The sequence below is a fragment of the Podarcis tiliguerta genome (assembly GCF_965153285.1).
Source record: "Podarcis tiliguerta genome assembly, chromosome: 8".
Classification (NCBI taxonomy): Eukaryota; Metazoa; Chordata; class Lepidosauria; order Squamata; family Lacertidae; genus Podarcis; species Podarcis tiliguerta.
The window spans coordinates 57,188,219-57,203,066 of record NC_139541.1 but is presented as its reverse complement, the minus strand read 5'-3'; the positions used below and the strand labels follow the sequence as shown (position 1 = coordinate 57,203,066).

Here is a 14,848-nt window from a genome sequence, read left to right as displayed (position 1 = left end):
TTTGCACCATGCCAGAAGATGTGGGCAGCAGCTGGCGAAGACATGCAGACATTGAACAGCCTATATCACTCCCTTTTGGGATGTGGGACACTGCAGAAATTATTTGCCACTGTTCAGGTGCTTCCTTCCTTAGGGCTCATCCCCACTTCTGCTTGTCCCATGCTTTCGAGGTTTTTCATTTGCCCTGCTGCTTTCCCCAGGAAAACCCGCTGTTTACTGCTCAGTCCTAACAAATGTCAATTGGGTTTTCTGTAGACTGAAGCAGCAATAAACAGGATTTTCCTGGGGAAAGTGTTGGGGCAAAGGAAAGCTCTCCAACCCATGCCTAGAAAACATGGAACAAACAGAAGTGTGGGAGAGCCATCGGGGGTGGGGGGGGGGATTCCCCTTCCCCAGCTTATTCACTCCTATATCTTCTTTTTCTCTAGAAGGTGAAGGTGATATTATAGGAACTGGACTAGGACCTGGGAGACCAGGATTAGATTTACCACAAAACTAATGGTGAGACCTTGGGCCAATCACTCTCTCAGCTTAACCAGAGTTGCTGTGGGGAAATGGAAGACCACGAGTGCCACGTGAACTCCTTGGAGGAAACCAATGGTGGCAGGGTTTTTCAGTGTAATAGAGAAGATCTCCATCTTGTCTGCCCCTGTCCCTGAAGTGGAGCAAGGTTTGAAATACAACAAAAACGAAGCAAGCTTGGTGTTGAAGCCATAAATCCTGCCTGAGTGTCCGTCTTAAGATGGACAATGGGAACTGCTGGGTTCATATTTTTATTGCTGCAAACTGCCTTGATATTTTTGTTTATGCTAGAGGTATATAGATATTTTTAATAAACAAATAACTAAATAATACGATGAGAATGCAAACCTGTACAATTATTTTGGAAAATGGTGTTTGAAGAGAGTTTCTGCTATTGTGAGAGGTGATAGTGCCTGGTCTGAGGCTAGCTTTAGAATGTAGTTCTTATGGAGAAACTGAAACACAGCATTTCAGAGCACCAAGACCAAAGATGATTTTGAAACTGTGGTAGCTGTTTATTCAAAACACTGGAAATGTCAATATACCCTCACCACCCATGGCTCACTCTGGGTCAATCTGTTAAGATGGAGAGTAAAAGACGCTTAACTGATATAATCAATTCTGTGACAGCTGGGGGTAATGGGAGTTGTAGTCCAAAACATCTGGAGGTGCCCAAGCTGGGGAAGGCAGGTCTGAAGCGTCTCCTGCATGGCTATACACATTCAACAGCCTTCCCTACCACCAACCACTTGTGGCACTGCCTCTGTGTTACTCACTTTTCCTATAGTGTCATTTCTTAATTAATCCAATTAGCACCTCAAATTGAGACTTCTGGGATCTGAAAGCTCAGTGCACACACACACAAAAACATTGTGTAGGTTTTTAGTCTTGCAGTATTACAGTTTGGCGTATAAAAAGCTAAGGATGAGGAAGAAATTCAATTCTATTCAGTTTGGAGGTCCATATACCTAATTTGCACTTCCCAAAATAAGATGCGCTTTGAAATTCCCACTTCGCCAACTTTTGCAGTGAAGTTTTCCAACCAAATAACGTGTGCAGAAATGTTCGTATGCCTTCTGCAGTGTGCAGTCTGCAACATCTGCAGTATGCAGCCTACACTGACAGGCAGCAGCTCCCCAGGGCTTCAGCAGGGCTCCCTCCCGGCCCTGACTGGAGATGCTGGGAATTGAGCTTTGGGCATCTGACAGGCAAAGCAGCCCCTCTTCCTCCGAAATTCCCCTCCCCTCCACAGCAGCTTCCACTTCTCCTGAAACAAAAACCACTTCGCTCTTCCCCCGCCCCCAACCCATTTATACCCCCCCGCCGCCCTCATTCATTCACTCTCCCGTTCATTCATTCTTGCCTCACCCTTTCCCCCCCCCACCGACTTCGCTCCGCCCCTCCGATTTGATTGGCTCTCCGTTCGACGCACGCGCCTCTGCAATCCACTCGTCGAATAAACCGAGGTTGGCAGGTTTAAAGTATACACAGTATGTATGTAAAAAAACCCTCAGAAAGCCGGTGGGCGGGGCTTATATCACAGCCCCGCCCACCTCTCCCGGAAGCGTCTAGCGGCGCTATGTGTGTGCGTGTGCGCGCGCGCGCGTTGCGCTGCCAGGAGGCGGCGCCGTCAGTCGCTGCCTGGAGACGCGCGCGCGCGCACGTCTTTTTCCTCTTCCCCCCTTCCTTCCTCTTTTCTCTTTCTTTCTTCCTCCCTTCCCTTCCCTTCCCTGCCCGCCTCTCTCCGTACCTTGACAACGTCCTCCTTCGCCACCACCACACCGGGGGCTGGGGGGTCTTTCGGGCTCCCCCTGCTTCCCCTTGAGAGGCCAGAAGGGCTTTGTGTGGGAGGGGAGAGCTGCGGCTGAGGGGCTTTTTGTATTATTATTTTTTTAGGGGGGGTGTCCTTTGCTGGAGTTTTAGGCGCGGTTTTAAAGTGGCCACAGGCACAGTCCGTCCCCTACCCCCCCCCTCTCACGAAGGTGGCGGTGGGAGGCTCCGGAGTCCCTCAGGAAAACCCCCTCTTGAGTCGCCCAGGGTCGAAGGTACACCTGAGTGCCGGCACTGCATGTATATCTGAGGAAAGAGAGGTATTTATTTGCCAGGTGCTTGGCAGGTCCTGTAGGGTCCCTTCTGTCGTGCCTGCCGGTGAAGGGGGAAGAAGAGGTGTGCTTGGGACATGCTCCTTAGCTACTTTCAAGGGTGACCCTTCGCTGGTCTAGGTTTGCGGAGGTAGCAAGGGCATTCAGGCGTCAGGGGTGCTAGGTGCCTTTGGGGAGGCTGAGTTTTGGAGCCTTGGTTTCTAGAGAACTTGCCAGGGTAGGGAAACTTTGGGGACTGTCAATTGAGGTGGTGGTGGTTGGGGGAGGAGGAACTGGCAGCTGCAGCTTATTTAGTTTTGGGGTTGGGTTTTGCTTCTTATGTGGAAAGGGGGAACCTGACCTGGCCTGTGCTTTCGGTTCGGGAAGTGCTAGAGGGATGCTGTGACCAGAGGGAGGCCGCAGAGAGGCTTTATTACGGAGCGTAATCCTTTGTAGCATGTTAGCGTGCTTCTGGGATATTATTTCAATGGGAAGGTCTGCGGAGGGGTTAAAAACTGTGTGACAGTCAGTTGGGGAGGAGTGCTCGGCTCAGCACTGCAGAAGGCCTTTTTGGCAAAGAGCAAGAGGGGAAGTTGCATTGTTGGGAGCTGAGAGGCCGTTTTCTCTCTAGACCAAGATCTTGATTATGTAGAAGGGTGTGAGTTGAATTTTAGGGTGGGGTGCACTTTATCAGAGGTGTGGAGTGAAGGAGCCTGGAAAGGCCTGCTTTAGAGAGCTAAAGGAAGGAAAGGACATCTCTCCCTTTTTATTTTTTTATATTTTTTTGCACTCCTGCGCAGCCATCTCTTATCTGCAATGACAGGCAAATCGGTCCGGGATGTGGATAGATATCAGGCTGTCCTTGCCAATCTGCTGTTGGAAGAGGAGAACAAATACTGTGCAGACTGTCAGGCCAAAGGTAACATGCGGAACCGGTGAACGTATTGTGGGGTTGGGGAAAACTCTGAGCTTAGCCTTACCGTAGGGAACTGTGTGGCAACGAGTAGGTGGGATAAGATTGTGCCACTGTTGGTGGATGATGATTATATCTTCATTGATGTGTGCCAGAGTGTGTTAATATGCATATGTACATAATATGCATACATAATATACAAATACATGTAAGGATTTTTTTATTAAAAAATTACTAAAAGCATTGTATAAATGTAAGCAGCAACTGCTGTGAATTTCAGGTCAACTTCATTAATACTGTGTGGTATCAGGATGAGACTTCCTCTTAGGCAGAAGCATGTACTGCAGGTTTCTTTGTCAGAAATTCTAGCTCCTTGGATGTATGCGCTCGTGCCCTGCCTCTTGAGTTGGATGAGGGAGGAAAAGCAAACAGGTGGTGAAAATGGTCCCTGATGCTGGAGAAATCAAGTGGCGGTATGAAAGGAAGGTTGCTGGCAGGCTGGCTGGCATTTTTGTAAAGGGGGGGAGGGAACCCACGCCTAATGCAGGGGGTACTGCATGCAGTTGGTTACATAATGGCATCAACTGGGCAAATTGACAGCACAGACTGTATTATAAATTCTGTATCTAAAGAAGGTACATTGGGGATGAATTCTTTCTGGAGGCTGATAAGGCCAGATCACATGGGAAGGCCGCATCAGAAAAGGGAAGGGAAGGATGATTCACAAAATAATACAGATTTGGGAAATGTATATGTGAGCCATGGGCAGCATCTGTCTTCTGGAGTCTAGCATTATGTACTCCCAGGCTCCTGTTAACATTCCTGTGTCTCAGCTTCCTGTTAAATGCCTTAACTTTTTAGCTCTTCGGGGTGTAAGGAAGTTTGAAAAAAACTTAGTGTCTGGAAGGGTCGCAAACAAACATGTTGGTAAGGCAGCTCAATATTTATTTCAAATGCCTCTGGTTCCAAAGTCTGTTCAGAGTTCTCAGGAAGGCTGACTCATGATATCATCAAAAACTGATTTTGGATAACTCTTTGGAAGGGGAATTGCCATATCTGGAATGGAGAAGATGATGCTTCCTCCCCCAATCAAGCTAGCTAGAAAAATGGAGCATGTCTGGCTTCTTTCATATATCTTTGCCCCCTTACTTCTGTTGCCCAGTGCTGTTTGCTCTGCAGTAACCATTCTGAAAACACTCTGCTTGTGTGCCTGTGTTCTTGTTGCTACCCAAACCAGCTGCTCAGGAAGCAGGACCCAGTGGCCTTCTGGTTGTTTTCATGATGCACGGCTCCAAAGCTTATGGTTAAGAATAGTAATATAGATTACAATTGAGAACCCAGTATAAACTAAACATGTTCCAACAAACTTTGCTCTGGGGTCTAGTGGCACTTTGCAAAATGCAATGCAAAATTGAGAAAAGATTAGCTGCAGTCCAGATTGCCCAACTCTAAGCAAAGAATGTTTTTGCTCAGTTGGTTCAGTCCCATCTGTGCTTTAAGCAGAAAGATTCCTGTATTTTGGAAGTCAAGTGGATTTCTTGGTGGATGTTGATGGCTTGAAGCTTGAGTTACCAATGATTTAGGTCATCCTGCCCCAACCTGGTGCTCTTCAGATGTTTTAGATTATGAATTCTCATAGGGGTTCATAGTCTTGGAGGACAGCAGGCTAGGGAAGGCTGATTTAGGTTTTACCCCTTTCTTTGTGTTGCACCAAACTTCAGAGCTTCTAGGCTGGGCTACAAAGAACATGTGAAGAATGCCCATGTGTTTGCAAACAGAATTGGGTCATTAAGTTAAATTGATTGGAAGCTCAAGGCTGGTGGCAGGGGTAATACCTCTTCACAAAACAGGTTCAGAGGCAGTATAACTCTGAATACCAGTTGCTAGAGGCATGATTTCTGTCTTGCTCTGCTTGTCTAAGGGCATCTTGTTAAAAATGTGCTGGCCTGTTTGGAATGAACCATTGATTCATATCCGGCATAAGATCTGTGTATGTCTGAGGGAGAAGCTTCTTGTAAAGTCCATAGGCACTTCTTATGTTATCCCATGTCAATAAGGGTTGAGATCTATAACACCAATGACCAATATTGCTGAAGACCTTTGCTTAGTTTCTTGTTGGTGTGCCTGCCTCATATTTCTGTCCACTTCCTGTTTTTCTGAGTTTCCTTTCCTCATTTGCATAGCTTCCTGTGTGCTCATAGTCCTTGACTCCAAGCAGCCTACGCTAGCCTCCCCGTGGTTGAGCGTTGGAAGATATTTCTATGACAGTTCCCTGAGAAGCCAAGACTGATAGTTTTGCTCTCTATGATACTTGGCTGAAACCGCTTTCTAAAAGGTTCCCTAAAGTCTGTACAGTATTTAATATCCACTCCCTGACCTGCCAGCATTCATTTTTGAGTAGCCCATAAAACAGCAAGCTACCTTGGTGGTATAATTAATGTAAAATTGAAGCGTGCCATTAAAAATGTAAAATGTACCACACAGCTAACAAATTTCAAACAGCCAGTGTCCCCGCAAAACTGTACAGAAAATTTTAAAAGCATGGAGACAAAAAGGAAACAAAAGTGAAAAAGGATTCCTAGCACGAGAAGAAAACTGGTTAGGTTTGACGAGGGAAGTCTGCGGTTAATACCTGATAGATCCATGATTTTCAGACTGTGATCAGGGACTCTTGGGGTTCTAAGGGTGTCTTATAACAGTTCTGGATCCTTAGTGCCAGGTCAGTAATGGTGGGCAACCCTTCCTTATGTTGTGTACTTCTAGGATCCATTCACAGATATGTTTGCCTTTTTGCAGAGTAAATGGCAAGACCAAACAGGCTTTGCTGTCATCTCATATGGGCTGTGTATGTGACCTCAGACATTTTCCAGAATCCTCTGTATCTTGTAGGAAGTTTTCTCTCACCTTGGTAGGGCTTCCAACTTCGCAGGTGAACTTAGTCAAAAGTGCAGAACCTCAGACTGGAATTATAAGTGAGTAGAGCCTTAGGTGGAGAGATATGGGTGGGGAAAGTGACCTTTTGCAGTTGCCTGAGCTGAGTTTGACTTAAACTCTCCTTGGTAACGTGGTTTTTTTTCCATTTGTCTTCAATGGAACAGTCTCCTGAGCCATGTTTTGACATTGAAATGACACCTGGCCAGATAATTGACTGTGAAGATTGCTATGCACATCCACAGTGTGCTCAATTTAAATATCTCTTGGGATGACTTCGTAGATAGGGTTTTCTTAATGCTCACTGCTTGCTTCCCTGCCATATTTTGGGCTTGAAACAATTTCTCCCTTGGGCCAGATTAACAACCCTAATTTGGGGATTTGGCAGCTGTTGGTGGGGTGGCAGGGGGAGAGAGAGGGAGTGGTGTGCCTTCTGTTGCAGAGAGTTGGTCTTCTTCCTTAAGTTATCTGAATATACTCTTCTATTTCACTTGCAGCACTCTTGTTCTTTCTGCTTATAATACTACATTTAGCAGTCTGGTTTGCATCCTCCATAGTAAGGGCTTATGCAGGCTAGTTAGGCGGAACTTTATTTATTTACATACTGCTTAATGCTAAATTTGGCTTCTAATTGGTTTACAAAATATAAATATGGGGACTGCAGAATTGGGGACATTAGCAGTAGAGTTGAATGCTGGCAGAAGCTGAACCCTGTTGGAGCAGCACACTTTACTCTGGATACAATCACATCAAGAGTCTGGTTGTAAGAAAATAGGAAAGATATTTATTATTGGAATAAATGTTGGATAGGAAAGATGCTAGTTCTGTCTTGTTAAGGGAGGGAAGAGAAGTAGGAAGTAAGATCAGGTCAGCAATTAACAACAACAACAACAACAACAACAATCATCCACCCTTCACCTTAAAGTCCCAGGGCAGGTTACATCATTAAAAACACTAAAAGCTTACAATCATACAAATAAGGTGGGTCCTAAAAACATGCGCCTCAAGTGTCAAAAGCCAGGGTAAAAAAGTGCATCTTCAGCATTCTCCAGCAATTGTATAATGAAGTTACTAGATGCACCTCCATAGGGAGGCAGTTCCACAGATTAGGGCCCACCACAGACAGTGCTCTCTCCCAGGCATCCCCCCCAACCCCGCCTGAGTCTCTATGAAGGCAGAGGAACTACCAAGCTGGTCTTCTTTGCCTATCTCAGCACCCAAGAGGGTCACTAAGGAAGAAGGCGGTCTAAGTTGCCAGTAACGCTAAAGGAAGAACAACCCAGGTTAGGATAAGGACAGTCTAGGAAACTTGGCGCTTTCTCATGCAGATGCATCGGCCTACAGTGCAAGCTAGGTTGCACCCCAATACTTCCAAGAGGTTCATCCTGATCAAGATGGAGTAAAAATTAGTGATTCAGCCAGAGCGCCTGGCAGAAGTCAGAAGATGAAGGTGGTACAGAAAGGTTGACCTCCTCCCGTGTTCCTCTTCTGTATATAATGGTCACTGAGATTTTGTCATTTTTAAAGCACTTCCCCACTTGGATAATGGTATCTAGTACAGGCATGTAGCAATTTTGTTTCATGGGAGGTTGCATTTGGCTTGAACCTGTGTTTTTGTTTTTCTATCGATTGCAACTGGGGCATAAGGCAGCACAAACACTGCCACAGCAACCTTGAAGAGGGAAAGATACCTTGTAGAAATGGGATGGCAGTGAATGAGGAGGTTTTATGCCTAAGCAGGCATATAGACTTCAGTGCTGAGAAAATGGGACAAAGGCAACAACAGAAGATTAATCAGATTGTGCGTAACATGGCTAATTGCAGCGTGTCCATTTGTGTGTATACCTAAGGTTGTTCTTTTGGCTTTGAGCAAACTTGATCACCTGCCTGCCTGCAATACTTGAGTCTGAGTGAAGGCAGTTTGCGGGGCTGTTGCTGTGTTCTAACATTTATGTAGTGCAGAATGTGCTCAGTGCTGTACATCTTGCAGTGATGATGACACTTCTTTTGCTTGATGAGCAGCCTGACCCACTGATTGCAGTGGAACATACTTCCCAAATTTTTGGTAATTAAGAACTTGAACTGCCTGTGCCTTCTGGGATGTTACAGTTGCAGAACACACTAAGGAGGCGACAAACCTTTTGCAGTCAACAATGGCATGTTTAATCTGGTTGAAACTTGAACTGGAGCCACTATAAACAAAGAAATAGATCCATGGGCAGCTTATTCTGGTTCATAGCAGCTATCTGAGTTTTTCTTGAGGGTGAGGGGGAAGTATGGCAAATAGAGGAACTGAAGGGCAAAGGCTGTTGACAGGTTTTTTCTCCAGACCATAAACTTAGCTCCTGTTTCTTCAACCACGCTTGCTTCCTTTGCCTTGCTCAAGAAACCCTCCAACTGGCTGTAGCCAATGCTGTCGTCTTCAAAAGGTCCTGTTGCGTTAACTTCCTGTGACTACACAGAGAAATGATGAAATTGTCCTTTATCGTTCCCAGTGCTTGATGGTAAAGCTGAGTCAAGGCTGCTCAGTGTGTGTTAATAAATGTGCTTGTTGAAACAAATTCATTTTGTTTTCCAGGCTGGAAAAACTTTTTTCATGTGGCCCCTACCCACAAAGGTTCAGTGCAAGGTAACACTGCCACAGCACAAAATGGAATTGCTTAAATTGCAGTGATAACTTATACTACTGTTTTTGCAGTAGCGCTAGAAAAGTACAGAATGTAGTGTTGGGTGCACAATTCCGTTTTCCTAGAATCAGGACTATTATTTTTCGAAAAGCAAGATTCCAGCCCTTATGGTTGAGAATATATGCTTGAAAGCATGCAAACTATGATTGTGAACTCTCAGAAGTGACATCTAACATGACCTTCCATGGCCCCATTATCCTGTCTAGTGGATATAGGGCAAATTATGCTTAAATTTGCATAATTTATACAGGATGTCAAATGTTGGTTACCTTGGAATAATTTGGGTTCTTCTTAAGCAGGGGTGTGTGCATTCACACATAATATTAAAATGCACACACACACCATAAACCAGGCTGTAATTCTGACAAATCAGATGCTTTACATGCAGTAGTCCTGGGTCCAATCCCCAGCATCCTCATGTGGGGCTGGGAGGGAACCCTGTCAGATCCTATAGACCCACTGCCAGTAAATACAGACAATACTGAACTAGATGTACCAATAAGGCAACTTCCATTGTTCCCCTTTAACCTGTCATGGTTAGGCTTACTCTAGCTGCTGTCCCTGACATGTCCCTCTTTAGTTAGGTTGATTGCTGCTTTGCCTTGGTCTGCTTTGCCTTTGGTCCCCACGAAAACATTTGTTCGCAGGACCCACACCTGTTTCGGCTTCTCCCATCCCCAAATGCCTTTGCGACCCAACTCTCTTCTCTGCTGCCCATGGCAGCTCTTGATACTCTGTTCTGCCTGCCTACCATGGTCACTTGTGGTATTTCATATGCACGTGAAGTGGGTTTGAATACAGTAGACCCACAACTTACACAGGGGTTACATTCCGGGGATAGCACATAAAGCCAAAATCACACATAGTCAAAACACATTGCGTGCAATGAAGGGTGGAATTGCCATTTCCTCCCACCCTCCGGATGCTTGCCCCCTTTCCACCTTTTAATTAAAAACAAAAATCGCCTAGCAAGTAAAGCTGAATGTGCACAAGTTAAATGCACATAAGTTGCAGGTTTACTGTATTCTTGGATGCTACTGTGTTTTTCAGGATAGCTGCTTTGGTTACATTGTTCACATGCAAATAAAGATGGGTAGGCTTGTCCCACTGGTCTCCAGGAGCCTCGCATAACCAGAAAAGGTTGCCTTGGGCCCAACCTGCCTTATGATTTGTATTAACCCTGCTGTGGGGTATGGATGCTGAGAATGGTTTGTCAAGCTAACATTGGAGTTTTCTAAGCATGTCTTTGAATCTTTAACACTAAACTGATCACGCTGCGCAGATGTACTGTATCTGATACTTCCCCTTCTCCAAACTCTTCCTCTCTACTTCCAGATCCACATCCCTTCTTTCCCACAGGTTCCTTTGGATCCAGAGCCGCAGGTGACAAGAGCTGCAGGTTCTTCCCCAAGTGGAGCCCTCACCAGCTGATTATTGCAACTTCTACTGTGTCTGCTCATCAGGTCTTAAGGTTGCCCCCTAATTCCTCCTTTGGTTTGTCCAAACATCATTCCCCTGCCTTCCCCTGCTTCCTTCTTGCCCCAGTGTGTTGTGGGAATTTCCCCTTAAGTCCCTCTCTGAAATCCAACCCTCTTGCAGCACATTGCCAGGTAGATGGGAAGACCTTACCCTTCCTTACTTTTGTGATGGCGCACAGTTCTTGGTATTTAACCATAGCATTTATTCATTGCTTTTATCATGGGTACTTCCCATAAGCAAGGTTGGAAGAGTATTTCAAATTCCAAGGCACAAGTACTTTTTTCCACCCTGGGAGTGGAAGCTTCTGGGCTCCGGCCTTGGACAGACCTAAATAAATATTTCAGTACTCCTGGATGCCAGCTTGATTCAGATTTCTAGGTGGCTGGTAGCTTTCCAGCTTCTGCCTTCGAGCCTCTGATGCAGTCAGTTAACATCGTATGTGGTTACCAAATCAGTTGTGCAAAGGGAGAAGGGATGTCTGTTTTCATAGGCTGTTACCTAAGATGTGTTTCCAAAAGTATATCTGGAGGGCAGATATTACCTGCTCTCAACTTGGGGTTGTCTTCTGGAGTTCCAGCTAAGTGCATAGCATTTGAGGGCTAAATTATATGTGCAGCTGCTCTTGAAGTGGTAAGGCTGGAAACAACTTTTGTATTAGTTTTTGTATGGTTTTATTTTCAGTGTGCCACCCTGCATTCCAAGCTGTGGAAATGACAACTTTCTACATCTGCAATCTAACTGCCACTGTGTGGTTTCATTACAGCTAGAAGGCAAAGCCAGTGATGTTTCAGAGACAGCAACATATCTAAAGCATATATAGGTGGTTTGATAAGGGAATGGCATGCGTGTGATGTAATTGTGTGACTGTCCACCTTTTGTGGAAGATTTGATATCCTAACTGAGCTGTACAGCTCAGTGTTCCCTAACATTGGTTGCAAGCCATTTGATGTTTTAGTTGATCTTTGCCAGACTCCATTTTGCAGATGCCCTGAGCTACCTGGTTATGAACAATGAAATGTATACATTTTTTTTTCCTGAGCTCATAGCATGGGCTGTATTGTAAAACTGGAGCCTCTAAATTTGTGTTTTGTGTGAAAGACAGCTGCTTTCTGTAGAAAATTGAACTTTCAATTTAATATTTTTTTCACAAAAAAACCTGGCAGGTTGCCATAGTGATGAATGTATGAAATCCTTTTGGGAGATGTCAAAACGCCTTCATAAAACCCACATGCGTGGATACCACTTTCTTTTGAAACAGAACCTGCTTGGAGTTTAACAGAGAGACTTGTCTGTCTGGGGAGTGATGAAAGCAAATATTGTTTTCGTAAATATAGTCAAAATCTGACTTTGGGCAGCACACATTATGAGCATATTCCTTGGCCGGTGAGAGACTATATCAGTAAACTTGTGTCACTGTGATGGTGGGCTTTAACCATGAAATAATCTATGACCTGTTAAGTGGGGTCGGCGGGGGGGACTGTTATCATGACTATTTTATTATTATGCTGTCAGTATGCTTTATATTATGTTTTTTATTATTGATGCTCTGTAATGTGTTCTTAATGTTATTAAGGACAAGATATTGGGGTTCTCTAATTAAATTGTTTCCCAACTTTGGGTCTAGCCCTGTGGGTTCAGAACTGGTCAGGTTCAAGCACAAGACCAAAGCCAAGTTAAAGAAACAAAACTAACAGCTAGTTAAGCCTGATCATTTATTGTTGCAACAAGGTTCCAACTCCCAAGCAAAAACAAGGAAGAAGAACCCTGAACAAAAGGTTACATGAGTTATAAAAGTTCCCACAACTTCTCATAATACATTTCACACAGTGTCATCAAAACATCATAGCTACTGTTTTATTGCTGATTACAGTTCAAATCCTACTTGTGTGTTAATCTGATTATTGTTATGTTTCTTCGAATACTCAGCAAAGGGCTTTCACTCCTCTCAAAATATAGATTCCTCCTGGTCTCTGATTTTTGTTGTCAAACTTGCCAACTCCATATACTCTGTCGGCTTGTTCAGCCGAACTTCCTTGGTTGGCATATCCTTGTCATAGAATCATAGAATCATAGAGTTGAATCATAGAGTTGTCTTTGTTACTCTTGCTGCTGTCGTTGAATACAGGAATAAATTAAGTAACTTCTTAGGGATATCCAATTCCATTATTCCTAGAAGAAAGGCTTCTGGGGTTGGTTTAATTTTTATTTTTTTTGGGGGGGGGGACGTCTTAAACATCTTCTGTAATTCAATATATATTGTCTCCCAGAATCCTCTAGCCTTTTTGCAGGTCTGCTGCATGTGGAAAAATGTGCCTTCCATCTCTTGACACTTCCAACATAGGTTTGAACCATTTTTGTACCTCCTGGCCAATTTACTTGGGGTCAGATATCTGACCCTGAAGGCTCGTTCCTCCTAAGTATGAATTAGGTATGTGCTTAAACTTTCTGCTGGACCTTCATAGATTTGAATTTTTTTCTGGCAAATGGAGAAAAGGCCCTAGTCTATTGCTCCAGTGGTGTTGCTCCAGCCACCCTTTAAAACAACCCATTGTAGCCTTTAAAACCACTCAAAATTGTAAATTGGCACAACCCACAACTTAAACAACCTTCCCTTCCCTCCCTCTTCTATATATACAGTTGTGCCTTTGGGATTCGTTCCATTTGAAGGCCTAACAGTGTTTTCTTTCCCCCTGCTTGACTTGCCCTGGAAAACATGATGGGTATTTGAGATCATAAAATTGTAGGATGATACTTACCCCCTGCAACAGCCTTTGGTTAATATCTGAATTGTTGCTGCTACTTTGATTTAAGGTATAGGGGAAATGTGCATCTTTCACAGCGTAAAAAGCTGTTTCTTGGAATAACAGAGTTCTCTACACCAGGCTTCCCCAACCTGGATCCCTCCAGAACCACTGATTCCATCACCCCTGATTATTGGCTGGATCCAAAATATCTGGAGGCACCAGTTTTGGAAAGGTGACTGTACACACTGTTTTTGGAGAAACATGTTAAGAAACCTGCTAATTTTGTTTTTTCTCTTGGACACTTGGGTCTTTTCAAGGCACAGGAGCTTAGCAGTAGGGATGCAAAGTCAATTTAATTGTTCCTTAGCAGCAAACATTAGAATCTTTTTGTTAGGAAGACCGTCTACTAAGGGATTCTTCCACAGCCATGGCTTAAATGTTGTTGGGAAGCCCTCAAGATTAAGCCCACAATCCAACTTGGTTTCAATAATATCCTTACTGGCTGCTATCCTTTCCCAACAAGAGCAGGTACATACTTTCCATAACATCCAGATAAAAATTGTGCCGTCTTCCACTTCCCCTCACACCAAAGTTCCAGCATACATGCATTTTTAGTGCTGTGCGGCACCATGAGAGGTTGGCAGTACAGTTGCTGTTTCATTTGTGCATTTTTAAGTTGCTTTCATGGTGGAGCTGGCAGGCAGAGCTGCTTGTGTTCTGCTAATGTTTTATTTATATAGAAATCTTTCCCAGCCCACTGAAGCCTGCCCACCTATAGCCTAGTTAATCCTGTTCAGGCATTTCTCTTGGATACTGTGATGTTCCTTGCTTCTTGTGTTTTGAAACAGGGGCGGGCAGCCTTCGACCCAAGAGCCAGATGCAACTCTCCAGGGCTATTTGCAGGTCATGAGCATCACTGGTTCTGCTTCATTCCATCCTCTAGTGCTTTGGCCTGCCTGGAATGTGTCTCTGAAATGTAGTGATGCCTCTAGCATACCTGGATGGAGAAATGGATGTCTCTATAGAAACCTATGACTTCTGTGTGGCTGGAATGTGGCCTGCCATACTAATATTGCTTCACTCTTGACTGCCATACAGCCACTGGAATGTTGCCCATGAGTAAATGCGGCCCCAGACTGAAAAAGGTTCTCCATCCCCACTCAATACCTCTGTGTTGTAGATTTCAAGTTATTCTATGGAGTCATGAAAATGCATCGACACTGGAGAGGAAGGGGTTGGCGGTTATAAATTTTGTATTTTATGTCACGCTTTCTCCAAGCATTCACAGTGGTGGTGTTGGCCATGGTTTTGTTTCTCCAAAGTCTGGCTTGTTGTCCAGTGGTTTGTGCATTTGTTGCTTGTGAGCTTGTGGGTTGGGGTGGACAAATAAAGCAGAGCCCAGGGTGGCAAGAAGAGTGGCAACGCAATATAATTAAAGCCTATTTTGGTATTAAGTGGTACTTCGAGTTACAAATTCCTCAGGTTACAAAC

The 14,848-nt window shown here is 44.5% G+C and overlaps 1 protein-coding gene across 3 annotated transcripts in view; it reads left to right on the top strand.

Annotated features, from left to right (window-relative positions):
- The first annotated feature begins 2,116 nt into the window (after nt 1-2,116).
- The window catches only part of SMAP2 (small ArfGAP2), a 29,374-nt gene continuing 16,642 nt past the window's right edge, over nt 2,117-14,848 (top strand). The window contains exons 1-2 of one of the 3 annotated variants that reach the window (XM_083453139.1): nt 2,117-2,612; nt 3,404-3,522. In XM_083453139.1, the coding sequence (XP_083309265.1) occupies nt 3,420-3,522 (103 nt within the window). In that variant the 5' untranslated portion in view covers nt 2,117-2,612; nt 3,404-3,419. Of the gene's footprint in view, nt 3,523-14,848 lie in introns of all 3 variants that reach the window. The other 2 variants (XM_083453141.1, XM_083453140.1) reach the window with 2 other exon arrangements.